Raw genomic sequence first — 27,267 nt, forward strand, 5'->3', positions numbered from 1 at the left:
GATTTAGAAAAGGAATAAAACGCGTATACACAACTTCACGTGTGATTGTTTTAACAACCTGCAGTTTCATTAGTTCACATACAAACTCTGTGCACACACTAGATTGATAATTATTAGAATTAATAACAATCGTAACTGAGAGAACCCTGAAGTCCTCCGGTCTCCGCACAACAGAGGACCAGAACTGAAATAAGGTGACATTCTCAGGCAGCTAAGGTTCAGCACACCTGGCAGACAAATGTCCGTCTTCATCGGACTGCAGACCACAGAAAAAGCCACAGAGACTTGACCATCTCTCCAGAGGAGAGCAAGGAGAGAGACTGGCTTGTTTTACAAAAAAGAAAAAAGCTGGCCTGGGCCACCGTCCCCAGTGCCTTATAAGGCAGTGTTTTTACCCAGCAAGCACATTCGAGTCCGTTCTGTTGTTACTCGCCTTTAAGTGACTCTACTGCACTCCAGAGACAAAGAGGAGACCCAGGTCAACCATCAGGACAAAGACACACAGGGGTTGTCCCCAACTAGAGGCAGATGTACAAAACATTCCAGCTTTGTGTTCCAGAGGAGGGAAGGTCATGACGGGGAGGACAGGAACAGAACAAAACAGAAGGATGCTGGATGTGAAGAGGAAGCGAAGAAGAGTGCAGCTGGAAGGCTTAGAGAATAAACAAGCATTGATACATGAAGAGCATCATACTGAATACACACGGTACCACAACTTCATGGTCCAGTCACACTCTGAGCTGTTTGCATCTCTGATACATCATCTTCACCTTCATCAGATCAGTCAGAAGGATAATGAATGTGGAGCCGATTCACAAACCTTTTGACTTTGGAATGGAAATAAAATTAAAATACCTGAAGAAGAGTGAGTGTGTGTGTGTGTGTGTGTGTGTGTGTGTGTGAAGAGCCAGTTAAAGTGAGATAAGGCTAAAAAGTGAAATGGAAAAGCACACTCACTAGCAGGGACTTTGACCCATAAATAGATGCCAACTATGCAGTCAGTGACGTCATTTCCTTTACAACAACAACAACAGAGGAGTAATTTATTGGTCTTGCAATCAAGTGGAGGTTTATTTCTCTCAGAGAAAAATAATATTAATGATATTCTAATAAAATACAATCAAAAGAGATTGAACCGTTACCCTACGTTGTACTGAAAATGTATCTCAAGTACAAAAACCTTCCCACAAACTTATACTACCCATGTCAAGTAATACGTATAAAATACGTATGGGCAGGAAACCGCTGAGGAAAGCGTGAGTTGTTTTTAAATAAAGGCATTTATACCTCAGCTGCTCCAGGCACAACATGGCCTCCATGGACAAGGATGCTGCACTGTCACTGCCTCCAGTAAGAAGATGTACACTCTAAGTGATGGGACATTTTAAGAAGCAGTTGAAAGAAGCTCGTGTCACACAGGGCAAAGTGAAATGTTTGTCGACCAGAGAGACAGATGACCAATGTATAAAGCAGATATTATATTATGATTGATTTTGTGCCTGAGAAATCACATCATTGCTTGTTGAAGACTTTGTGTTGCAATCTCAGTATTTATGTTGACACAAAGCACTATCCTTATGTTCCTGGGAAAGAACAAAGAATAATTAATTGGCTTTAACATCCAAAGACATCAGCCCATGCTGATTATGGATTTTATTGCTGGGAAATGTGCAAACCATCTCTTGAGGAGTCCAACAATAACAATATAGATCTGAAAATGAGCAGAATCAGTCCCTTTAAGGGAAAATCATCAAGTCAATTTCACAGATGCTGCAGATTCCACTCTGTCAGCTTTCCATGTCCTCCCAGCAGCCTGCTGCTCATGCTGCTCATGCTGCGCCGCCGGCTCCGACCAAACTAATCAAACGAAATATGTTCTTCTATAGATGACAAACTAAAGGCATTTATCACCGACTATCTTACTAAACTAACACATACTGTGTTCTACATTTCGGTGAGAGCAGATGTGTGATTCATCGTTTGCTCACAATCAGTCTGTGAGCATTGAATTGGTGGTAGAAGTATTCATGTTTTTCCTGTGAAACATCTCTGAGCCTATTGTTTGCATTACAGTCCCAGGCTGAGCAGCACAACTTCATGATCCCAGTGACGCCAGTGATGGGGCTAAAAATGGACAACTGCTGCCTGTTATCTCTGATACAAGCTTCCACTCAACCTCCATCCAGAACGCTAACCACCTCCTCCTCCTCCCAGCTCACATTCAGCCAGCAAACGGTACCAGTGCTCAAGCAACTGCCATGTTGGATGGTTTTTAGATGAAAATAAAAGGAAAAATTCATGAGGAATGTCAGATGATGTGTGTGTGTGTGGGGGGGGGCATTGCGAAAGACACCAGCAGCAGAACCAACGAATGCTGAAACTAAATAAAGTACAGTCGCACACTGTTGCCATTAATCACAGTGGTGAAAATGAGTATGCAAATAAAAATGTGCATGCACTCCTGGAAATTTCACTGGAGAGATGGATGGTATTCTTTGCTGTAAACTGCCTAACAAATCTACCTACAGGTGCAAATCCAGTAACCTCAACTTGAGTCCTTATGTTCATTCTCTTTCCACTGGAGATGATTGATTCATGTGAGGGTCAGGTTACTGGATTTAAACACAGGTGTGTGGTTTGTATGAATATGCAAGTTTTTCAGGTGTCACAGTCTTCCTACATCAGGTAAGACCGGACCTGACCGCTAAGCCAGTCCAGATTTTAACCAGCAATATCTGTTTATGAAGACATGTCTGATGAAGAAAAGTGAACATGAATCTGGTTTTAGCTGAGTATTATACTTTATGTTTGTGTCAGGAAAGCAGAAGTAAACATAAGATTTTCAGAGATCGGGACATGTCTACATCAGTCAGATTCCCTGTGTTTGACTGGGATGCTCACAGAGATTTCTTCTTCCCTCTCCATCAGCAGAGAATCTGAACTAATGTTCCAGGGTCCAGACAAAAAATATGAGTCATTAAGACTCAATGGGACATTCTCTGCTGGTTAATCCTAATCTGTGGACACGCTCCAGAGAATAAGGGGCACATCTGCAGTCTGTTGTCGATCTGTAATCAGTCTGTATATGGTCTGTATATGGTCTGTACTTCTGTACTCGGTCTGTATATGGTCTGTAGTCAGTCTATACAGTCTGTAGTCGGTCTATACAGTCTGTAGTTCTCTTCAGGCCTGTTTTACAGTACAGCCTCGTGTACTGTGTTCCATCAAATGAGAATGTACAGACCAGACACCATGTTTAACAGCTGAAGACAATCAATAGAGCATCGCCACAGGATAAAAGATGTATGACATTATTATGCTAATTGCGTCAAACTGTCACAATCAAGGAAACACGTTTGAAAAAGTGCAAATTACATACGTGTCCCTACAATGTGCAGAAAAGCGCAGTTTTCGTCAAATCAGGAGAACGAGAGCCACAGGTCGACTCACCAGCAAACTTTCCAGGTTGATGGGCAGACCTCGGGTTTCGGATCATGTCCTCCAGCCTCTTCAGGCGGGTTTCCATCCTCCTCTCCGCGCCCAGCGACATGTCTGCGGCGTCGCTCGGGAAAATTCGGGATGAACGTGAAGGTGTTTGTGGGCTCTTTGTTCGTGACTAACGGCTGCGGGCCCAGCGGCTCCCAGCCCGACTCCAGCAGGAACAGCGAGCACAAAGCCGAGGAAAAGAGCCCAGACACACTCCAGTGTCCGGACAGCGGAGCACTGCTAGCTTCAGCTCTTTAGCTTCCAGCTAACGTACAAAACCAAACACGAAGCATCTCCCGTTAATGACGCCAGCCTAACTCCTACAACTCGACCACAAAGTTTGAACGTGCGGACCCGACCGCAGCAACAGGCAGCGGGGGCGTTTTCCTCTGCCCCCCGCACCTCCACTTCCCCTCACGGTTTGACCGCCCGCGAACGCGCTGGATTCGGTTTAGGAGGACAATTCGTGCTGATTCGAGCCCATTCAAGCCGCCGGAGGTCCGTTAGTTTCACTTAGTTTGTGTGAGAGGACGCGATGGCGGCTCCCGCGCTCTGCGCTTCACGTGCGCGCGTTGCTCACGGGTCTTTTCTCGTATTTTTCACATTTGTTAAGTTCGTTGGTGTTTTTATTATTATTCACTCAAACTTTGCTGGATTGTTTGTTTGGGAACGACACACGCGCGCGCATACTAGACTGGAGTCACACCTCACTTTGACGTCATCACATAGAGGACTCAGTTACCCATGAATCATCTGTCCTGTCCTCGCGCGCGTCTGCACTTGGACCACATTTTACTATTTACTGTAAAAAAATATATATATTTTATCAGTAGTAGTAGTGTTTGATAATAGATATTAATAGTACAACATTTCCTTCATTTCTTATCGATGTATTTATTTTAATAAATATAATATTGCATATGTTATATAATATAATATTATTTGGTCTTTGAATCCTGCTACTGCAACATTATTAAAAGCTGGAGTTTATTCCTTAAAAACTCTGTGTTCATGTCTGTTTTATCAGTAAAGTATAAAAAAAGGAAATTTCAGATTACGTTTCTTGATTTAACAGTGATTCACCTTGAACTGATGAACTGTGATGTAATCAGTTTCGAATAAACAGCTGTGCGTTTTTCCACCGAACAAACAGGAAGTGATGCATTCAGTATTTTCTTTATTTGGAATTCACAGAGGGGGCCATATAGTCTGTTTGCATGAGAAGCTTTGGGACCCAACAAATCCAACAACGCCACCTACAGGAAACTAAACAGCAGGTCAGCCTGTTGCCATGGATTCCCATTAAGAGGTCAGATACTATGAATGCACTGTTTATCTCTGGGTGATGTTGTGTTTAAGTTCTGTGAACATATTAAGCAAATGTCAACAGCAGTCTTGTTCAAATCTATTGATCGTTACTGTCTGTCTGTCAACGTGTGTGGTTCTCTACAGCTGATCACTGACTGAAACACATGGAAATAGACGTGTGTCTCTTGTTTATTTGTCTTTATGAGCAGTTCACTGGATCCAACACGTTCTGTTACAACACAAAATGAATTATTCTCCAAAGCAAGTTGGGACACAAGTTGGGTTTTTGTACAATGTCATAATAAAAAGATGTGTCCTTAGATCACTATTTTCTTCTTATTAATGTAAAAAAAAAACATTTCACCAGCATTTACATTAGAATATAATGATATAATGCTCAGGTCATCTTTTGTTTTTTTGTTTTTTGTTATTTGCAAATGCAAAACCTTCCAACAATAGATAGTACTTATAAAATGTACACAACAAGATTGATAGTCAATCACAAGTTAAAACATTGAACAGTGGATGTTTGGGAATGAGGACGTGGGAGTTTTTTCTTAGCAAAGTGTGACATTCATACAAGTTACAGAAAAAGCAGATCTTCATCACACTGACACAGAGACACCAACGTTTGTGTTGATGGTGAGTTTGTACAAAGACGAGAGTCATCTGACTGGAGATCATACCAGCAGGAGTTCAGAGTTAAGGCAACTTCTCTGTGTGAAATGTGACATGACGTCCTGTGTGACTGTGTCTGTGATGTCAGGTCCTGTGAGACTGTGTCTGTGTGGGAATGTTTTGTCTCCGTCAGTGCTGCTGGACTTTGTCTTTGCATAAAGTGGAGGATGTCAACTTTTTCACAAAGATTCAGCTATAGTTTCACAGCTCAGACCAGAACATGTGTTTGTACATGTGTGTATGTGTGTGTGCATGCGTTCGTGCATGTGTTTGTACAGTACATGTCTATGTGTGTGTGTGCCACCTTCCACACTTTTTGAATTCAGTGTAAAATGTGTCATAAGGAAAGTAACTGCAGATCAATGACTACAACTGGTGGACACCAGAGGACATTACACAACAATGTTTGTTCCCACCAGGAGCAGATTTAAAGGAACAGTTCAACATTTATGTGGTTTATTTTTTCCCTTTCAATATGAAGCTCTACAAAGTTTGTTTTTATTTATTATATATGATTTTCTGTATTACGATTTGTTATTAATTGTATTGTCAGTCATTTGTTCATTTGTTAATTAGCTGCATTTGTACAACACAAATCAGTATTGAACAGGAGTGTATAATGTTTCAGGACCTCAAATGACTAATTCAAATAGAGTCCTTCACATGCCAGTTTCTGATTGGTGGATGTGTGTAGGAAAAGAATCACACACAGAGTTCTGCAGCAGTTTGCTCTGAAAGTAGGTTCAAATAGTTTTTGAATTGTCTTTGTTGGAAGAAAGCAGCAGCAGCAGGGAAATGCTAAGAAAGTCAGTTACAGTCTGTTCACCTGCAGCTCAAACCTCCAGTGCACACACACACATACATACATGTGTGAACAGTGTGCATGTGTGTTTCAAACTATGAAGCCTCAGTGACACAGAACAGGTCCACAGAGAACTTGTATTCATTTCCCTTGTTCCAAATACGTGTTTGTTTTGGCAGCGAGTTTCAAAAAGGTGACGTTTGTCATGTGACGTCACATCGTCTCATTCTCACATACAAGAATACTGAATTAAAGTCTGATCGAATCAAATGGGTTACAAAGCAGGATGACGACGCAGCATCAACAATAATTCTGGATTTAACATCCAACAAATTACTGACAAACCTGGAACTCGATGCATAATGTAAACATGTGGAGAAATATTTTCAGAAATAATTCATTTTTTGTGATGCTGTAAATATTTCTCAGTTGGAACGTCAGTTCTCCCAGCAGGTCCCAAAGGATTTATGAAAAAAACATGTTCTGTCTTCATTCAATGTACCAGCAACGCAACATCACCACAGCAATGAGTCTGTACATCTGCTGAGTGGCTGCAACGTCTCTTCACTCCACGTAAAAACGTGTGTCGTCTCGTTCCAGTGCAACAAACATGTGAGTTCATAGAAAACGAATAGAAGCCACAGAATCATGCTCAGTTTGCATATTTCACCCTCGTGACATTCTTTGCTGGTGAAGGTTTCTGTGTTTCCTCACAGCTGATTTTATCCTGGGACATGCTTCATCTCTGAACTTCCGTCCGTCTTCACATCCCCCTACAACACACGCACACACCACACACACACACACATCAGCCCCATGACAAGGGACATGGGGGAATGGACATGGAGACATGAGGTGAAGCAGGAAGATGAGCCAGGTCAAAGGTGACGTGCACCTGATCCTGCAGGCCACAGCATCCAGTCAGTTCAGTGTTTCCAGTGTCGGCCTACAGACGAAGCAGTTGGTTCTATGACACAGATGAAGTCGTAAATAGTTGCTGAAAGTGATCTGTGCTGCTGGTCGACAGTGTGTGTGTGTGTGTGTGTGTGTGTGTGTACGCACACACGTTGGAGCAGTGTCTGATGCAGTCATCAGGAACAAACATACAGAAACATGTTCTTCATTCTTCCCATAAATGTTTTTGTCTCTGGAATGAAGGAACCTCATTTGTTTTGATTGCGGATTCGCAAACATCTTCTCTTCAGCGGTGGCTGCAGCTCGTTGCTGCCAGCAGCAGACAGCGGTGCGCTGATGGAGCAGGACAGGATGGCTGTTCTGTCGCTGGGCTTCTGCACAGGCTGGATGAGCACGCAGCCTCCAGCGGACAGCAGCGGCAGAGCGTACCCATGCTCACCCTCCTCCAAACCGTCGTCTGCGTCCGTCAACGGAGCCTTCACCAGGCTGCGTCTCATCACGCGCTCGCTGTCTGCAGACGAGCAGTTGTTTTCTTTCACAGCTTCCTGTTCCAGCTCATGTCCATCTCTTCTGTCAGGAGACGCAGCAGAAGGCGGATCGAGAGAGCGCCACCCGTTCACTGTGAAGGAACGCGACCCGGTGGGGCTTGTTGGAGGGGGCATTTCTGGTGGATGATCCCTGTTACAAGAGGAGTCATTGTTGGTTGGAGCAGATGTTTCTGCTCCAACCTTCTCTTCCCTCCCCAGCTCCAAACTTGGTGAAGATCCAGATTCGATTTTTGCCTCAACTTTGATGTGAACTGCAGGAAGGAGTTCCTGTGGACTCGGTGGTTTGTGTCCCACAGTGAGGTCCACCACCCCGTCCATCTGTCCTCTGGGCAGACCCATGTGTCCCCACATCTCCTCTGCTTTGACCGTCGGGTCCACCAGAGCCGACCCGCTTTGTTCCACAAAACCCAGCTCTGCTTTCTGGTTCTGGTCGCCTCCATCTTCTCCAGAAGAACCTGGACTTTGTGGCCCAGTTGACCCCAGAGCAGAGCTGGAGGGTGAGACGTCCTCTGGCTGGTCTCGGGACTGTTTGGAGTCAAAGGGGATTGGGATCGGGATGGGGATCGGAACCGGTAGAGGGACAATAACTGGGTACGGAACCAGGAGGGTTGGTGGCGGCACCAGAGGCGCCAACGATGGCATGCTGAAATTCATCAATGGGGGGAGAGGGAGGGGCCCATTGGGCATCATGTTGACAGGGGGAAACGGAGGAAGTCCTGGGATGGGGAGACCAGGGTGGGGGGGGCATTATGCCAGGGTTGGGATTGGAGGAAGGGTGGATGTGAGGAGACATCAACGGTCTGTGCATGGGGCTGGAGGTGGGACCAAGAGTCCTTGGAGGGGGTGGGGGGGCGATCCCGGGGATGATGGTGTTCGACAGGGGGCTGTGGGGGCCGGCCGGGTGGACGGGGGGGCGGAGGAATGGCGGACGCATCTGCTGCATCATCTGATGCTCCATGAACAGAGGCAGAGGCATTGGCCCCCGGGGGGTCATCACCATGGGCCGGCTGGCCCCCCCACCCACCGCTGGATGCAAAGCGCTCATAGGTGGAGGGGGGAGTGTGAGGTTCTCATGGGGTCGGGGGGTGGGGATCCTGGCAGAGGAGGAGGTGAGTGAACAGGCAGCGTCCGAGGTGGAGGTGGCGGCGGAGGAGCAGGGGGGCGGCCCCCCCGGGGAAGGGGCTTTGCGCCGCAAGTCCGTTAGCTGGGTTCCCCACGACTCAGGAGTTAGCAGCTGTAACCCCCCACCACACTCTGTCGGCCCCTCCCCCCCAGGTCCCGGGTTGCACAGCGCGGCCGGCAGCGCCGCCTGAGTCTCCTTGTAGAAAATGTCCATCTTGTACTGGTTCAAACATTTGGCGCTGCAGAACTGAAGTCTGCGCTCACCAGCGCCGAAGTCCAGGTACTCCTTTGTGTGTCGGATGTGTTTGCACCAGTCACACACCTGCAATCAGAAACACACAGGGTACTCCGGATTAGTCAGCGCACACACGTACAAACACACACACACACACAAACAAACACACCCGCTTTGGTCTGCAGGAATACACACAGTGTCATGTGACCTCTCAGTTCACCTGCAGTTGACCTCTGATACAAACCGGAGAATGTTGCTCCTACTACGTGTCTTCAGACATGTGGAGGTCAAACGCTGAAGTGAATCTAAAAACATTTTCCTGCAGCAAACACCGTCAAACCACCTGCTGAACCTCTGTCATCCACTGATTTCAGACCTTTTCTCCAGTGGAGGTTTGAATGTGACCCTGGCGACAGAGAGCGCTGGGCGAGACCTGAACACAGCTTCACTCGTCAGGCCACACACACTCACTCTGCTGCAGGAGGAGGGGCAGGTCCTCTGGAGATAATTAAAGCATTAATCAGTTGTCAGGCTCCTCAACGACATACATCCATCACACCGACCCTTCACGCGCCTGCTGAATGCTAATGCACTCAAGACACAACGTAGATCGCCTCTCTTTGCACAGCGCAGAGCAACACTGGTTGATTGACACCTGCTGCAGAACATTCACACCTGCAGCAGAATGTTTGCACCTGCAGACAAGTCACACCTGCTGTAGAAGATTCACAGCTGCAGAAAATTCACGCATGTTGCAGAACATTCACACCTGACCATTCTCACCTGCTGCAGAAGATTCACACCTGCATCTGCCGTCTGTTTAAAAATGCCACACGGTTTTGTTATGGTAGCGACACAACATTATGCTGCTCTTCACCATGGTAACATCACATTAACAATAGCTGAAGCATAAAAACAAACATAAATCTCAACATCCCTCTGGATCCATGAGTGTAATTTGTGGAGTGTGTGTGTTGCAGCTGAGCGGTGTGAACGTCATTTCCTCAAACACTAGCTCCTACTGCTAGCGCCTTGTGCTAGCACCTGATGCTCATATCAGATGCTATGATAGTATGACCATGTCCTGAGCTGCAGGTGTCATGTTAAACGTATCCAGACAATAGAATAGGGACTGCAGAGTCATTTCAGCGTGACAGAATCAAACTGTGAATGTGTGAAACATTAGTGGACATCTAAAATCTGTGACTTAAATCAGAATGATGACGTTTTCACAGACTCTGTGTTTAACAGCGTCAGTGCCACTCAGATGTAAAGTGAAAAGGTAAACGCTCTGGTTCAGGACAAACGTGTGAATAAGACATCAGTTGGAGACGACGCTCATCAGATGTCAATGTTCTACATTATCGGACTCAATGAGGCTCGACTGTGTCTGAAAGGTGCTGGCGAGTTTTAAATAATAAATGTTGATTGGCTCAGAGACAGATGAAGAGCACTTAACGGTTTTCTGCTCCGTGACTGAGCCTCTGCACATTACGTTGATGGAGTTGAGCCTCCGCTCTCCTGCTCACAGATGTTTTCAGTTCATTTTAATTATGCTCATTTATTTCCAGCCGTGGGTGATGTAGTTTCACTGTTTGCACACATGAAATGTCAGGATTCCCAACATGTGCAAACACCTGAGCACTTTGCTTCAGCGTCTCTGTGTCCAGTGGACTCATACTGACAGGTGAGGAGATGTTCTCCATGCAGCCACACAGAGAAACCAAGAAGAAAGTATGAAGGAAGATGAGAAGATTTCAGGCTGAGAAGGAAAGAATCTGACTGCAGAGGACGTGAGAAGTGAAGAAGAAGTGAATTGTTCACTGGTAGAAGGTTCACAGGACGTGAAGAAGAAGAAGGTTCAGAGGTCGTGGAAGGTGAAAAAATACAGACTCTAACATCATTCATACAAGGCTGAAGAGGCTTAAAGTTTTACAATCAGGAGAATGGATCAAAGGTCAGTTTGTACAGACTGGTCTTTGTCCAAAACTACCAGCATCCATCTTTAATGGATGCTGGTAGTTGCTCAAAAGACAAACAGGAACAAGAGGTTTCTCTGTAAATCTAGTCAGGAAACGCTGCACATCTGGATGATCTGACTGATCCTTGTTTGTTCATTTCTACCTGATCAATAAATATCCCTCAAAGACACGTCTGATCCTCTAAAGACACAGTCAGAACGTGTCCATTTGATAAAACCTGCAGAGTGACACTGTGAAGGTGAACATGGACAGGTGAGACAACGTGGACAGGTGAGACAACGTGGGCAGGTGAGACAACGTGGACAGGTCAGACAAGCTTGTGATGTGAAGAAGACGAAGAAGCAGGTTAAGGTGTGAGAGCAGCAGCCTTCAGGTGTCAGAGTCTCACTGCTGGTGAAAGTTCCTTACAAGAACATCGATGTTTGTCCTGGAGACAGGTCGGGACGAGTCCTGAGCAAAGAAGAGCAGGGGGGGGAATTTCCCACCAAGGCCGTGGTCACCTTTTGCCTGAGGGGAGAAATAACGTCTTCTTTTTATGGACAGACACATGAAGCAAATAGGAAATGAAAAATGGACAAACAGAAACATTTAAGTGAGTCAATGTGATTACGGTTCTTTAGTACATGAAATGTACTTCAAGGTACTTCCTGTACTTTGATGTACTTCAATGTACTATACTGTACTTCCTGTACTGTACTGCCTGTATGTCAACATACTTCCTGTGCTTTGCAGGTGGGACATAATGAGTTTGTGTTTCACTGACACGTCCTTTGACCCTGAAACACACCAGCTGATATTTGTGGTCAGGTAAATATTTCTACAGGAAACAGAATTAATCAGTTCATCAGTTCATTAGCTTGCAAACAAATGATATGTTTTCTCAGGAAACATTGATCTTGTGTTTGTCTGTTACAACAACAACAATAACAACAGCAAGGTGTCATCGACTTTGAATGAAACCCTGAGATCCTTCCTATCATTCCTCTCTGTCTCTCTCTCATGCGTGCACACACACACACACACACACACGATGCACCATTTTGTGTTTATTCTTTCTCCAGTTTGTGTTCTGACCCTCAGTCTCTGCCAGCTCATTTGCATATTGTACTAATGAGGTGTTGGCAACGACCAGATAGAGACAGACACACAGACAAACGCAGAGACAGACAGAAAGACACACACAGAAAAACACACAGTCAGGCACACAGACAGAGCAAGACAGACAGACACAGAGACAGAGCCACACAGACAGATAGACAGACATAGAGACAGACACACACAGACAGACACACACGCACAGAGTGACAGACACACAGACAGATGAAGTTCTGTGGACTTAACCGACCTCAGTTTGGTTCCTGTGACTCACGTTCGAGTGTTTGAGCAGAAATAACTGGGAGCTACAAGATAATCACCCCTCCCCACCTGACAGGCCTCAAGGCTCCAGCGTGTGTGTGTGTGTGTGTGTGTGTGTGTGTGTGTGTGTGTGTGTGTTTTAGGTTTTCAGATGACGTGACATTTGTGGACTGACAGGAAGTGGCGCTGTGCCCCCTCCTGCCTGAGGGGAGCTGCAGGGAGACACTGATGGAGGTGTGTGTGTGTGTGTGTGTGTGAGGGTGCTGCAACAGTGACCTGACAAACTCCTGGCCTCTTTCTATCTCCTGTTTGACTGATTTGATTTTTCATTGGAAGTCTTCACCCGAGCAGAACCAGACTGATGAAGCTGCTTCAATGTTTCATCAGATCAACTGACACCACAGCCACACAGACACACACACCGACACACACACCTGTAAAGTCACTTTACGTGTTCCTCAGAGTTCAAATCAAACAGTTGCTTCTGTACATCAGCAGCTCTTGGTTGACACCAGATGACTCAAGGTCAATGGACAACAGGACAGATCAGCGTGTGTGTGTGTGTGTGTGTGTGTGTGTGTGTGTGTGTGTGTTTGTGCATGTGACAGACAGAAGAAAAAACAGGGTTTTCGTACTAAGTCAAACCAGCTGATCGGATTCTGACTGAACCAGCTATCAGCATCTTTTCATATGCTGTTTCCTGTCTCACATCACGTTCATAAACTCAAACTGAATGAAACGTAAAGTTGGTACACACACTCACGTCACGACACCACAGCAGGCGCTTTTGAACAAAGAGAGTTTGTGAATCAAAAAATTTGAAAAAAAATTCCAGTGTTTTATGACGCATCAGGTTTGATAAAAGTCCAGTTGCATGTGAGAATTCACACAACATCCTCCAGCTTTTCCTGGTATCTCCCTGATGAGCACTTACAGAAACGTTCATGTGTTCAGCTGGTGACTCGCGTTTGTACCTTGTTTCTCTTGAAATAGGCTCTGCGACAGGCGGCAAAACACTTCTCGCTGCAGAAACTCTTCAGCTCGCTGCCCATGTTCAGAGAATAACGCTTGACTCCAACCTTCTGGCACCAGGCACAAAGAATCTGCAGGTTGGCTGAATCTTCATCTGAAAGAACCCAGGAGGAAAGATTCATTTAAAACGTGTGTGTGTGTGTGTGTGCGTGCGCGTGTTGTACTTCATTCATGAGCACTTGTACACACAGAAATACACATAATAGTTTTAGTTAATGCTGCTAAGCCATGGTATAGTTGATTGTTTCCAACAGTGTCACAAATATTTCATGCAGGATTTATTCCATTCTTCTTCTTCTGTTTTTAACAAATAATTTGAATCCCAAACACAAAACAAAAAATGAATAATGACAAAGAATGTGTGTGCAAATATGTGTAAACAAGCCGGTCTGCAGCTCCATCAATGACAATAATAAGAACAATAATAGTAATACACTGATTTTATATAGCGCTTTTCTAAATACTCAAAGACGCCTTACATAGCTGCATGACGGCAAACATACAGTGCATAAACAAATGGGCAGATGAGGCAAACTTCTCAAACATCTTGTGCAGAAAAACCATCAACCTCCTGCATCGTCTATGTGGAGGAGGGCAGGTGTGTGTGTGTTTGGAGGGGGAGGCATGAGGGGTCACACACACACACACACACACACACACACACACACACACACACACACATCACCACCACCACCACCACCATCTGTTTGCCAACCGACTGAGGACTAGCGGGACCCGCTGCCTCTGCCGGTGCTCAAACGACCTCCTGCAGGAGATAATGAAGGTTTGGCGGTGGAACAGGACGTTTCCTCAGAGAGCTGCTGGGGGACGAGGACGCTGGGACAGGTGGGACGCATACTACAGCAGGTAGCTTGCTCATTAGCTGTCTGCTCCTGTGCACATATTAGCTGCCTGCTCCTGTGCACGTACTAACACAAATTAACCCTTTAACGCCACTGGCTATCACTGCCTTCACATTCACTCTGGCGTACTTTGGAGTACTGTAAATACGGGACTATTTGCACAACAATCAGAAAACATTGAACTGTTTCTGAAAGCTGAGAAGTTACACTCATGCCCTACCTGGTGTGAAGAAGGAGCTACAAAACGTCTGATGTCTAGGAGGACAAAACGTCGACCAGTTCCTGAAAGTTTACCAACTCACACCATAGTTCTAAACTTCTGGGAACGGATCAATGTTTTCTCCTTCTTCTAACTCCGTCTTCACAGCAGGTAGAGGAACCAAATGCACCTTTCATGAACCATTTGACGTTTTCTCATGGCACGAATAGTCACGTAATTGTGGTACTCCAAAGTATGCTAGTACAAATGTAGCACTGGGGATGCAATCAGTGTTAAAGGGTTGAACAATCATATTGTCGACTTCAGCTCTGAATCAGCTCCAGTTCTGCTTTGAATGAGTTTGGTGGTTTTGAAACATCTGGTCAGCTCAGAAACACAAACATCACATGTCACTTCCTGTCGGTGCCTCCTACCTGCTGGGGTCTTCATCAGCGGCGAGGGGATCCTTGGGGCAGGGTGCAAGCTGCCAGGAGAGGAGCTGGACGCTGCACCGGAGGGTTCTGTTAGTCCGTTCCTGGACAGCCGTTCAGGAGAACCATTTTCTCCTGACCCCCACAGCAGGCAGGCAACAGAAGAAAAAAAAGAAAGAAAGACATTTCATGGCGCAAGTCATGTGATGCCAAAGACATAAGCCCCGCCCACTAACAGTGCTGCTGAGTTGTTGAACAGATGGAAGACTCCTGAGTGACTCTAGTGTCTGTCAGTGAAGACATTACATTACACACTAGGACCGGTGATACACACTGGGCGTTACACACTGGACAGTACACACTGGGTGCTACAAGCTGGTCATCAGTGTTTCCCATACCTTTGAGGACATGCTGAGGTGTCTCTCCTGTCTCCAGGTTTTCCGCATCTCTCAGCTCCACCTTGTCGTAGCCGTACCAGCCCAACAGCTCATTCATGGTGTTTTCTGCGAAACTCTGCAGGAAACAAACAAAACATCCAGTAGTTACAACTGAGTCAAATGAAAAAAAATACAGATCTTCTAGTTGTTTGTTCCTTGAACAATAAAAGACAGGTTTCTAACAAAAAATACAGCAACGGTTGACAGGGGGCGGAACGTCCACTGAAACATTATATGAGCTAAAAACACATGCTGGAAGTTTACAGCTCACAAACACATGCACACATGCACACACACACATACACACAGGGAGTGCTCAGTTTTTATTTTTGTTCAGATTGTACCTGAAGGAGTGTGACTTTTGATCCTTTTTAAACACAAACAACATTTTTGTCTCAAATCAGCTGGTTTCTGTGTACAAAAACAGGAAAACCCCATTTTCTGTTGCAGAGGTTGAACCAGCTCGTTTCTATGACGACCTGCTCAAACCACAGCAGCTTCAGATGAACCTGCGGAGTCACATGATGCAACAGGAGCCAATCAGAGGCTCTGCTGTCTATCAGGGAGGTGTGTAAGAGGACATGTGAGGTGAATGTCTGTTCTCTCCTCTCCTTCTCCCTTTCTCCTACTCCCTCTCTCCCCTCCTCTACTTCTCTTCCCACCTTTCCTTGTCACGTGATTGGAGGCGTTCAGGTTCTAGATCTGACTTATCTAGACCTGATTCCTCACAGACTTTCTGTCTCAACACACCTGACTAGGGAACTGATCATGTGATACAAACATATTGTGATTTGTGTTTTATCAGGTTCTATCTGTCTATCTCTCAGGTTGTCAATTTCCTGAGAACGGAACCTGGAAAATGTATCCAACACCTTAATGGAACAAATCAACATTTGATCAAACAGTCAGCCTCAAATCAAAACGTTTGATGCTGACGATCAATGATCTTTTTCAACAAAGGTTTAATAGCAGAGAACGCACGTTGTCCCAAAGAAGCACCTGAGTGCGTCTGCAGTTTTTTTAAAGGTTCAGTCATCTCCTGCCTCCACTGATGCTCGGTGATCAACTGCTTCTGCCTCCATCCTCATCGTCAGCTCTGTGCTCACAATGAGAAGAGGGAGACAAAGCGGACACGGCCTCTCTCTCTCTGTCTCGGTCACACACACACACGCGCGCGCGCGCGCTGCGCCATCAGGTTTTAGTGTTCATAGTAGTGGAGGAAATGTTGACGCCTTCACTGACGCACCGGATATTCCAGAACACACACACACACACGCACACACACACACACACACACACACACACACACACACACACACACACACACAGTCTTGACTATTCACTAACTTGGTTTTAGAATCTCTTTGTGAATATGCATCCAGTGGATCTGTTGGTTCTGTTAAATAAATACAACTTCTGCACAGGTGTGTGCGCGCGTGCGCAATGCCGGATCCAGATGTGTATGTGCGCGCGCGTGTTCAGTGCTGACAGACCTTCACGCTCCTCACATACACTCAATAATCACACGCAGCTGGTCCCCCCCTCCACACACACAATCTCTCTCTCTCTCTCCTTCTCTGTCTCTCACCTTCATCTCTTCATTGATCTCTCTCTTCAGCGGCCGCGCTGGTTTGCGGCTTCTCTTGTGTTCCGGGGGTCTTCCCTCCGTCTCCTCCTCTGCCATGTTTCCTCTGAGACTTGTGATGATATTTGCGGTTGGGGGGCAGGGGGTGGGGTTCGGGGGGAGGTAGGGTGTGTGGGGGGGGTTAGTGTCGCCAGACGGCGGCGGACGTCTCGCAGCTCCTCAGTGGACCGAGCGGCGGCGGCGCTCCGGGCTCACGGTGCCGAGCTGTGCTCTCCATCCTTTCCCTGTTTCTTCCGCGGTCCGTGCAGCGGTGATCCGCCTCTGCTCGAGCGGAGGAGACGCTAGGTGAAGGGGGTGAGGAGGGGTGGGGGGCGTCAGACAGGGGGCGGAGCGTCCGTTGAAACATTATATGACGCGATGGTGATCGTAGGCAGGCTTGTTCTGGTATCGAGTCAGAGCAGCTGCAGGTCAACTGCACCAGCAGCAGTTTACTTGTATGCAGGAGCAGCAGCATACAGGTAAACTACCACAGCTGCTACATGCAGGAAAACTACTGCTGCTACATACAGGTAAACTACTACAGCTGTTACATACAGGTAAACTACTACAGCTGCTACATGCAGGAAAACTACTGCTGCTACATACAGGTAAACTACTACTGCTGCTGCTACATACAGGTAAACTACAACTGCTGCTACATACAGGTAAACTACTACTGCTGCCACATACAGGTAAACTACTACAGCTGCTACATGCAGGAAATCTACTGCTGCTACATACAGGTAAACTACTACAGCTGCTACATGCAGGAAATCTACTGCTGCTACATACAGGTAAACTACTACAGCTGCTACATGCAGGAAAACTACTGCTGCCACATACAGGTAAACTACTACAGCTGCTACATGCAGGAAAACTACTGCTGCCACATACAGGTAAACTACTACAGCTGCTACATACAGGTAAACTACTACAGCTGCTACATGCAGGTAAACTACTGCAACAGCTACATGCAGGAAAATTACTGCTGCTACATGCAGGTAAACTACTGCTGATGCATACAAGTAAACTACAGCTCCTGCTGCTGCAGCACGCAGGTAAACGGCTGCTGTTGCATGGAAGTAAACTAAAGCTGCATGCAGTGAACCGCCCACAGATTTTTTTTGTCCTCTTCTGGTGTTTTCTGCTGTATTGTGAACTTCCTTCATGGGATTAATAAAATCATCATAGGCACCTGCACATTGAGCTGGATGCAGGGAACCTGCAGCTCGATGCTGGTTCACTGCAGCCGAGTAACAAACAGGGGCCAACACACACATCCTGTCCCACGTCGTTCAGGAGTGTTACCGTCTATGTGTTGCTGTCTGCTGATTGTTCACTGCAAAATTCAAACCTGGAAGCTACATGTTGGAATGTCTTCAGAGAAACTTCCCCAAATAAATGAATGTTTTATTGTGTGCAGCAGACTGATGATATACATTAAAATATCACAATATTTCATAGCCCAACACGCTATTGATTATTTAAAATGAAAGAACAGTTCCAATCTTGTGTTTAAGACTCTAACTAGTTAACAACAGACATTCAGACTTTTGACTCTTCTCTTCTTTCCACTCCAGAGTGAGTATCAGATGTGACTGTAGAATGGAAAACTCGTGTGTAATAAACAAATGGCACGCCAATGTACCACATATTACACTAATAACATCATAAGAAACTAATCCAGATATTGGAACATATGTGAGAAAACCAGGAACATTTGAGAACAAACGTCGACATTGACGAGAGGGACAGAACACAGATGAACCAAAACAGTCTGGAATCATTAAAAACAGATTTAGTCAGCAAGACAATACACTACAAGTATGTGGATATGGAAAAAAACATGTCACAGCAACAGAAAGAAAAACACGAAACTCATTAATTATTGACATTTAATAACAGATCGAACCTTGTTTTTTCCCACCAAATTTGGTGGTAAATTAGTCCGAACGGAAGAGCTCACCGGAAAAGCCTTGGTGACGTTGTACTACGTTGTCGTATGACGTTTTCAAAGATGGCGGCACGCAGTAGCAGGTTATGTGTGGGGGGGACAGGTAGTTCACGAGGATAGAGTATGTTTGTCAGGTCATCAGAGAATATAAAACTTTGCTGTAACGACTCATTACTTCCGTCTGTCGCCAGCTACGTCCACGTGAGTGTCGACTTTAAACCTTAAGAGAAGACTTCATGTCGTTAACTTCCTGGTCACGTCTGCGTTGCGCCGGTTGCGCCGCTGGTCGCGGGCAGAGGACGGTGTCCTCCGGCCGGAGACAGTCCTCTGGCAGCGGGCAGCGGCCAATGTCCACCGGTCATGGACTGGGACCGCCCTCCGGCCGCGGACTGTCCAGCTGGAGCAAAGTGGTGTCTGACGCCGAGAAGCTGGTCGGATATCCGACGTCCTTCATGAGTCTCCGGTGTCTTCTCAGCGATGAGCTCAGTAACGTCGCCATGCACGTGCGGAAGCTGGTCGGGACACAGCATCCGCTGCTCAACACCGCCAGGTAAACCGGAAGTACTCACCTCACCGGCCCGAAGAGCCGTGACACCGAGGAGTTGACTGTGAAACAACATCCACCGACAGGAACAGAGGTTCCGATTAGAACCACTCGGTGAACAGAACAGAACATGCCTCCATATGAAGTATTAATAAACGTGCACGTCAGCGTCAGACTGCATCAGCTGTCCCACATATTTACTCTGTATGTATCTGTAAGTATGAATCTATCAAACTTCACCTTGACAACAGAATCAGAAATAATCCATCCATCCCTGGAGGGAAATGTGTTTGTTACAGCAGATGAAGAATAGAAGTACAATATCAAACATCTGCAAAAGTAAAACGAGTTAATATTTATATATGTGTGTGTGTGTGTGTGTGTGTGTACACACACACACACAAACTCTATGAGGTTGAAATTTAGAATTTACATTTTTTTTCATACTCCATTGTCATTCAGGAACTTTTCCCATTGTGGGACAAAGATGATCTGATCTGATCTTAATTTAATCAAGCTGCTCCTCATGTGATAAGATCCTTGATTTATTTTTATTGACTCAAACAGAAATCCGGTGTATTAATCAAAGTGCAAACAGAGGGGAGCCGCTCACACTTGTTTTAGCTGTGGATGTAGCTGTGTGTGAATGAACGATTGTACATTCAACTTGTTCTTCGTGTGAAACAAAGCGAAGTGTGTGTCAGCAGTCCGAGCAGACCTCCACCACATCCATGTTTTCCAGGTTTGATCTGAGCAGTTTGTTGAAGCCTGAAGGATCAAAAAGAAATCAGAGACGTAAAAAAACGAATAAGAACAGCGAGTCCTCAGATTGAGTCTGACGGAGAAACACAAGCTCAAGGTGAAACAACCTCCACACCTGAACCTGATATCACAACCCTCTTAGGTCTGTGTGTGTGGAGCGGGGTCCACACACCTTGACAGTGGTGGTGGTGGTGGGGGGGTGGTTTGTGTTTCCTGTGTCTCATTGAGCTATAAATACCTCAGACAGTCAGACCCTCGTGGAGCTTCCTCTGTTTTCCTTAAAACCTGCAGCTCAGCGAGTCACCCCCTAATGTGCACGCGCGCGCACACACACACACACACACACTTAATACACATTTAGAACAGAAGATTTTAGTTCAACTAACACTTCAGATCATGTAAATAGTTTATGTCCAGTTTCTACTTGACTTAACTGGCTGGTTAGGATGGATTGATTGATTGATTGATGTTGTGAATAGTGATGTAAATACAGTATTATGTTTTTCTTTGATTTTTTTCTCTTCCTCATTCCCCTATGGAGGGTGTGTGTGTGGGGATGTGTGTTTATGGCGGGTGGTGGGGGGGTTGACGTTGTTTGGTTGTAGAGCAGAGGATGAGGCGCGTCTCTCTGGTCCGCCTCAGACGCTAATGAGAGCATCTGATGGACAAGAAGCTTCTGGGGGGTCAAGATCAGAGGTGTTTTTTATGGTCCTGCGTGCGTGTGTGCATGCATGTGTGTCTGTTTGGTTCATCACAGAACACCAGAACCTGTAAAAAAAAATTATTCTGTCAGACGTTAGTCGGTCTACAGGTGAAACTCGGCAGACTCACAGATTTGTTGGACAAATGTTTGTTTGCTGCTTCCTCTGAATTCATCAAGTGTCTGTGCCAACTGCTGATCAGTCACTCAACTTAAATGAACTTTGTCAAATTTGTGTGCACTTTCTTTAGTGTATCTCATTTAACTACAAATATAATAATATCAACATCATCAACAGAACCCTCAACTGGAAAACTGGAACACACACACACACACAATGGACTTTGCAGTCAAACTGAGTGGATGCTGTTCAGACAAGTAAATAAATTCCTCTGATTATGTTTTGTTACAGAGGCTTTGTCTCCGATAGCAAGAACAACCTTCAGATGAGAGGACTGATTGTCCTGCTTATGTCCAAAGCCGCGGGGCCGAGTCCTACATCCTCAGACCAGCTGCAGGACATGGTCAGTGGCATCTACCCCAGGTAAACTCACTGTGTGTGTGTTGCGTGTGGGTGTGGGTGACTGCTCCAGCAGCTTGTTCTGGTTCCATTGATCACTGATTAGAATCAGCAACATTCATCACTATTATTTTATGAACTGACACATTGCAAGTTTTTCTTTCGTTTCTTCCCTCTCCTCTTCCTCCTTTTGTTGCCTCTCCTCTCAGCTCTTCTTCCTCCTCTTCTATTCTTTCCTTGTCTCTTCTCTCCTAGGGAAAATTTCTCCTGACAAACAGCATTTGTACGGCAGAGGGATGATGGATAGATGATAGATAGATGGCTGTATGGATAGATAGATGTATACATCATAGATAGATGTATACTTCATAGATAGATAGATGTATGGCTAGATAGATGTATACATCATAGATAGACAGAACTATGGCTAGATAGATGTATACATCATAGATAGATAGATAGATGTATACATCATAGATAGACAGAACTATGGCTAGATAGATGTATACATCATAGATAGATAGATAGATAGATGTATACATCATAGATAGATAGATAGATGTATACATCATAGATAGATAGATAGATAGATGTATACATCATAGATAGATAGATAGATGTATACATCATAGATAGATAGATAGATGTATACATAATAGACAGAGGAGATATGATAGATAGATGGCTGTATGGATAGATAGATGTATACATCATAGATGGATAGATGTATACATCATAGATGGATGTATGGATAGACAGGTGAATGGTTCATAGAACTAGAGAACGATAGATGTACAAACAGACAGATGTGCAAGCACTCTGCTGGATTTGATGGCGGCTGCTGAAGGAGGAAAATGGAACACAGCAGTGGGGGGGCGGGGGAGGGGGGCGTGGTGAAGGGGCGTTGCATCTCAGGGAGATGGCATCAGTTGCTATGCAACAGGGCCCCAAAGCTATTTATACACCAGCCCTGTGTCACTGTTCCCCTCCCCAAGTCCCCCAGACACCGACGAACATGACTGAACCGACCGTTCACCGCGTTACAACTTTCTTTATTCATTCATCACCATGTTCACTTCACATGTTCTTTGTATCAGACGTGATGAGGAGGCGTGTTTCTGAACATCAAACACATCTGGAATCTTTTCAAAAATCATTATGAAGGTTAACTGCACCAAGAACCGCAGTATGGTTTGTTCACCGTGAACTTCGACAGTCTTCTCTACAGTTCTTTTTATTTTGCAAAGCAACAGACAAACTGAACAGACAAACAACAAACTGAACAATCAGCAACAGACAAACAACAAACTGAGCAGACAAACAACAAACTGAACAAACAACAAACTGAGCAGACAATAGATGTGATTGAGACATTCTAGACATTATTTAATGTGTGTGTGTGTGTGTGTGTGTGTGTGTGTGTGTGTGTGTGAGTGCAGCTGAGAGAAGCTAAGTGGCTATCAGCGCAGCGGAGCCTGTCTGGACGATGGGTCCTGATGCTGCGCAGCGAGCAGATGGAGAGCTGGTTAATTATCCTCCAGCAGCGACTGAATCAGCTTTGATTAGATCCACGAACCCGGCGGCTCCAACACTCCATCAACACACACACACACACAGATTCAACACCGCCTCTTATTTGCTAATGAAAGACGTCATTCATATTTTGAAACCTGACTGCGTGTTTGTCAAAGAATTCACTGCTGCAGTTTCACTCATTTTCACCTTTGATGTTACAAGTGTCATTAAATCCCACAAACTCCAATGAAATATTATTTTCCCTGAGAATCTGTTCACGCTTATCGGACATACGAGTGTTTCTGACAGCTGGCACGTCTGGACATCTTGTTGTCAGCTGTTGCCATGGTGACCAGTGTGTTGCTGTGTATTCATGTTCATACTTTAGTGGCAGTGAATGACTGACACAGAGGGGGGCGGAGCTGAAGGGGTCAGAGGTCACATGGTTTGTCTTTGTTGTTGTGTCTCAGCCAGCGGAACCTGGCAGAGATCACGGAGCTGATCCACACAGCGTTCCTGGTGCATCGAGGGATCGTGGACCTGAAGGAGTGGACGGCGTCAGACGGCCCGCTGAAGGACATGGAGTTTGGGAACAAGATGGCCGTCCTGAGCGGAGACTTCCTTCTGGCCAACGCGTGTACGGGACTGGCTCAGCTGAACAACACCAAGGTAACGTTTGTTCCAGAACGTCTCCTTCAAAGATTCTGAGTCATGTTTCTGCGTCAAATCGATAGCGTAGGGTGCCTGACGTCACCTCTGCAGAAATTTGGACCGCCACAGACAACAGCTGTGATTGGACTGTTTGTGTCATGTGAGGTTAATTCAACTCAGAAGCATCAATCAGATGTAGATGTTTTCCTGCGTCCCACACAGTTTTTATGGGGTTGCTCCTATTGAAACTGCAGAAATGGAAACACGGGCGCCATAGTTACACAGAGAGGTGTTGATGTCTGGGTTGTTGGTTCACGTTGTCACAAACCTCAGATAAGTTCTTCCTCAGTCTGGAGCTGGAGCAGCCTCGTCCTTTGGGGGGTGCAGATTGTGTGTCGTGGCCTTGAGAAGTTCCGGGTTTCACCACTTGAACTCTGTAAAATAATCTGCCGCTCCAGCTCCGGTTCCTTCTGCAGATCCGTCTGAAAACACGAGCTGACTGGATTTGGGAATCAAGTCATGAGGAGACGAGGAGACACACAAACACACACACACGCACACACACGCAACTCAGTAATACTGTCACATATTGTCCAGCAGGTTTGTGGTGAAGATCATGTTTCCTCAATATTTCCCCCCAAAGGAGTCTGAGAGCTGACAGAGCAGCAGAGTCACCAGACGTCTGACGTCTAAATTTATCCTCTGAGCGCTGCACAGCTTCTCCTCCACTGTCCTCTGTCCTCTGCTATCCTCCACTGCTGTGAATAGTTTAAATCATTCTTCTGTAATAATACTAATAAAAAGAAGAAGCTTTTCCCCCTTGCCTTCGTCTCCTCAAACTGTGACTCTAAAGTTATTTCTGAATTTTTTAGTCAATAGGAACTGAAACATTGATAGTAGTTTCCGCCTCTCAGCGGCTGCAAACTCCTCTCAGCTTTATTTAGATAGTACCTGTCATAAATTGATGCAGCCCGAGGAGCTTCACAATAAAATCTACAATGTGAACAGAATCACATTGAAATAAACAATAATAAAACAGACAACAAAATATAGAAGTAGTGAAATATCAATAAAATATATTTTTTAAAAACTACAGGTTTTGTTTTGGACAGTCTGGGTAACATTGTGTCAGACGTCTGGATAAAAGCCAGATGTGTCTTTAATTTGCTTTTAAAATGCTGACTGGAAACATTTGCTTTTAAAATGCTGACTGGAAACTATATGTAGCATCAGATGAACATCAGCGCTGTCAATTCACATGTGCATTTTGCTTTAATATGTTTTTAATTGGAAGTGAGACTGATGAACTGAAGCAGCTCATCACATTTGATTCACCTCATCTCCAACGTCGTCAGCGGCTAATCGGTTCGTCTGGCAGATCCTCATGATTGTTCACAAATTAGCTGACGACCTTTGACCTGTGTGTGTGTCTGTGGGTGTGAACAGGTGGTGGAGTTGATCTCCAGCGCCATTGGGGATCTGGTCCAAGGACTTTATCATGAGAACTCCAGTAACATGGAGGTAAATTACTGATAGAACAGTATGTGTTGTTCATGTGTCTATCCTGTGTGTGTTGTTCAGTCTCAGTTCCAGCTCAGGTCTCTCTGCTCTGATTGACTGTAGGAGAGCAGTGTGGGCGTTGGTGTGGGACACGGCGGCATGGGAGGAGCAGAGCTTCCTGTCTCACGGCGCCCTGCTGGCTAAAAGTTGTCAGGCTGCAATGGAACTGGCCTCATCACGACAGGGCGTCTCAGAAACTGGCCTTCAAGTACGGCAGGACACCTGTCTCTGGGCCACAAGGTAACTCGGCTGATGGAAGGTGATTGGCTGATGGTCACATGACAGAACTGCTCTGCTCTCTGATTGGATGTGGACGTCATGTGATGTCATTTACTTCAGGCCTGATGTTGCATTCACTGTCATCTGATGAGCTCCAACAAACCAGTTTTCAGAGGGAAAAACTCTTAACGAATAATAACACAGATTTTGTGTGTGTGTGTGTGTGTGTATGCGCAGCTGAACTTTGACCTGCAGCCGTTTGTCAGAAGCAATGTGGTTGAGCCGGCCTCCTTCAGTTTTAAGTCCGCCCCCGTTGTTTTCCACCGTCAGATCGTCGGTCAGGAGAGGTGGCACCAGCAGGTGCAGCAGGTACATGTACACACACACACACAACACACACAGACCCTGCTGATGATGATCAGCAGGTCTCACAGATTGTCTCATGAGGAACCAGGATCAGATCTAACAGGTCTGAGAAGCTGATCCTGGTACTGGTCCTCCCCACTTATTCCTCATTCGTCCCTCACTCGTTTTTCACCTGTTTGTGGTTTAGAAGAACTCCAAAATCAGTAATCAGTCAGTGATTTTTTTTTTTTCCTGTTTTTTTTTCCAGGCGAGAACAGTGAGGAACCAGCTGGACGTGTCGCAGGTCAGAACCTTCATCACACCTGTAGCATTTCCTCTTCTCTCCTCTTCTCTCCTCTTTCCTCACCGCGTCAGACACTCTGTCACTCAAGTCAAACGACTCAGTTGGGGAGTGAAGGTGTAGGTTGGGGGGGTCTGAAGGGGTGTGTGGTGGGGGTGAAACCAGAGCAGGATAACTTACTGAGGACTATTTGTGGAGAGGAGACACTGAGGCTATGAGACGTTTGTACTCAGAGTGAGTCTCCTTCAGTGAAACTGCTGGGGACGTTTGTGATGGACCGTGGAATCTGGGACAGGACTGTGTTCGATGCAGAGACCCTTCGTCTGTCTGTCTCTGTCTTCAGACAGAGAAACAAACAAATGATGAATTCATCCACATGTTTCTTTTTGTTTATTAGTCACAGGTCAAAAGAAGTATTTTACTAATGGACAGGAAACGTCTTCTGCTGACAGCTCAGTGACACAAACTGTTTATCATCCCTCGGCAGCTTTTCACGGCGGTTGAGGTCGGAGAAAGGTGTGAGCTCAGCGCTGGACTTATGCTGTTACCATGGGCAACAAGGCTCTGGAGGCAATCCAGGCTTTCCCCTCCACTCCGAGGCTCGATCCGCCTTAGAGAACATCGCCTCCGCCATCACCAAATTCTGACCTACTCACACACACACACACACACGGTGCCTGCAGAGACTGTGACACTCGAAACAGATTGTTTCTTCACCCCCGGCTCATGTTTGGAGAATCTGGATGAGATATTTATCAGACCTGCGGTGATATTTGATGTTGGTCATTAAAGAACTAAAGACACTTCAGCTTCACGTCGTTCTGCGACTCGTTCCATCACACATGACATTAGTGTGTCGTTAGTTATCAGCTCACCAACCCTTGTGTGTGGTGGGTATTTCTGTATTGCGTATGTGATACCAGGAGTACGCGATCTCTGTCAGCGTACTATGTGTGCCACCATGTACCCCCCCCCACCCCCCATTGTGTGATTGTGACACGGACAGGAAAAGGTCACGCCTCCTCTGTGAGGCCGCTGCAGCGCTGCCAAGTAGTAATTATTAATGAAGAGACGCGAGCAAATGGACAGGAAATGCATAGACCATCGATCGGCTGCAAGCTCAAGCGTGGCGCCAGCTGGGGGAGGCAAGAGGGTGTGCATGTGTGGGGGGGTGTGCT

At 45.8% G+C, this 27,267-nt stretch overlaps 2 protein-coding genes across 2 annotated transcripts; one reads left to right on the forward strand and one right to left on the reverse strand.

Annotated features, from left to right (window-relative positions):
* Positions 1 to 7,437: 7,437 nt before the first annotated feature.
* Positions 7,438 to 17,078, reverse strand: LOC144739305 (sine oculis-binding protein homolog A-like). Its single transcript, XM_078622270.1, is given in 6 exon segments — positions 7,438 to 8,476; positions 8,478 to 9,181; positions 13,407 to 13,558; positions 14,961 to 15,092; positions 15,356 to 15,470; positions 16,983 to 17,078. Coding segments are annotated over 6 exon segments (2,238 nt in total).
* Positions 17,079 to 19,319: 2,241 nt separating this feature from the next.
* Positions 19,320 to 26,736, forward strand: LOC144739306 (all trans-polyprenyl-diphosphate synthase PDSS2-like). Its single transcript, XM_078622271.1, is given in 9 exon segments — positions 19,320 to 19,522; positions 21,391 to 21,522; positions 23,484 to 23,682; positions 25,111 to 25,204; positions 25,296 to 25,396; positions 25,398 to 25,442; positions 25,444 to 25,464; positions 25,681 to 25,818; positions 26,542 to 26,736. Coding segments are annotated over 9 exon segments (1,128 nt in total).
* Positions 26,737 to 27,267: the final 531 nt, after the last annotated feature.

This window comes from Lampetra planeri, unplaced genomic scaffold (genome assembly GCF_965212315.1).
Source record: "Lampetra planeri unplaced genomic scaffold, kcLamPlan1.2.h2 scaffold_1423, whole genome shotgun sequence".
NCBI classification, from domain to species: domain Eukaryota; kingdom Metazoa; phylum Chordata; class Hyperoartia; order Petromyzontiformes; family Petromyzontidae; genus Lampetra; species Lampetra planeri.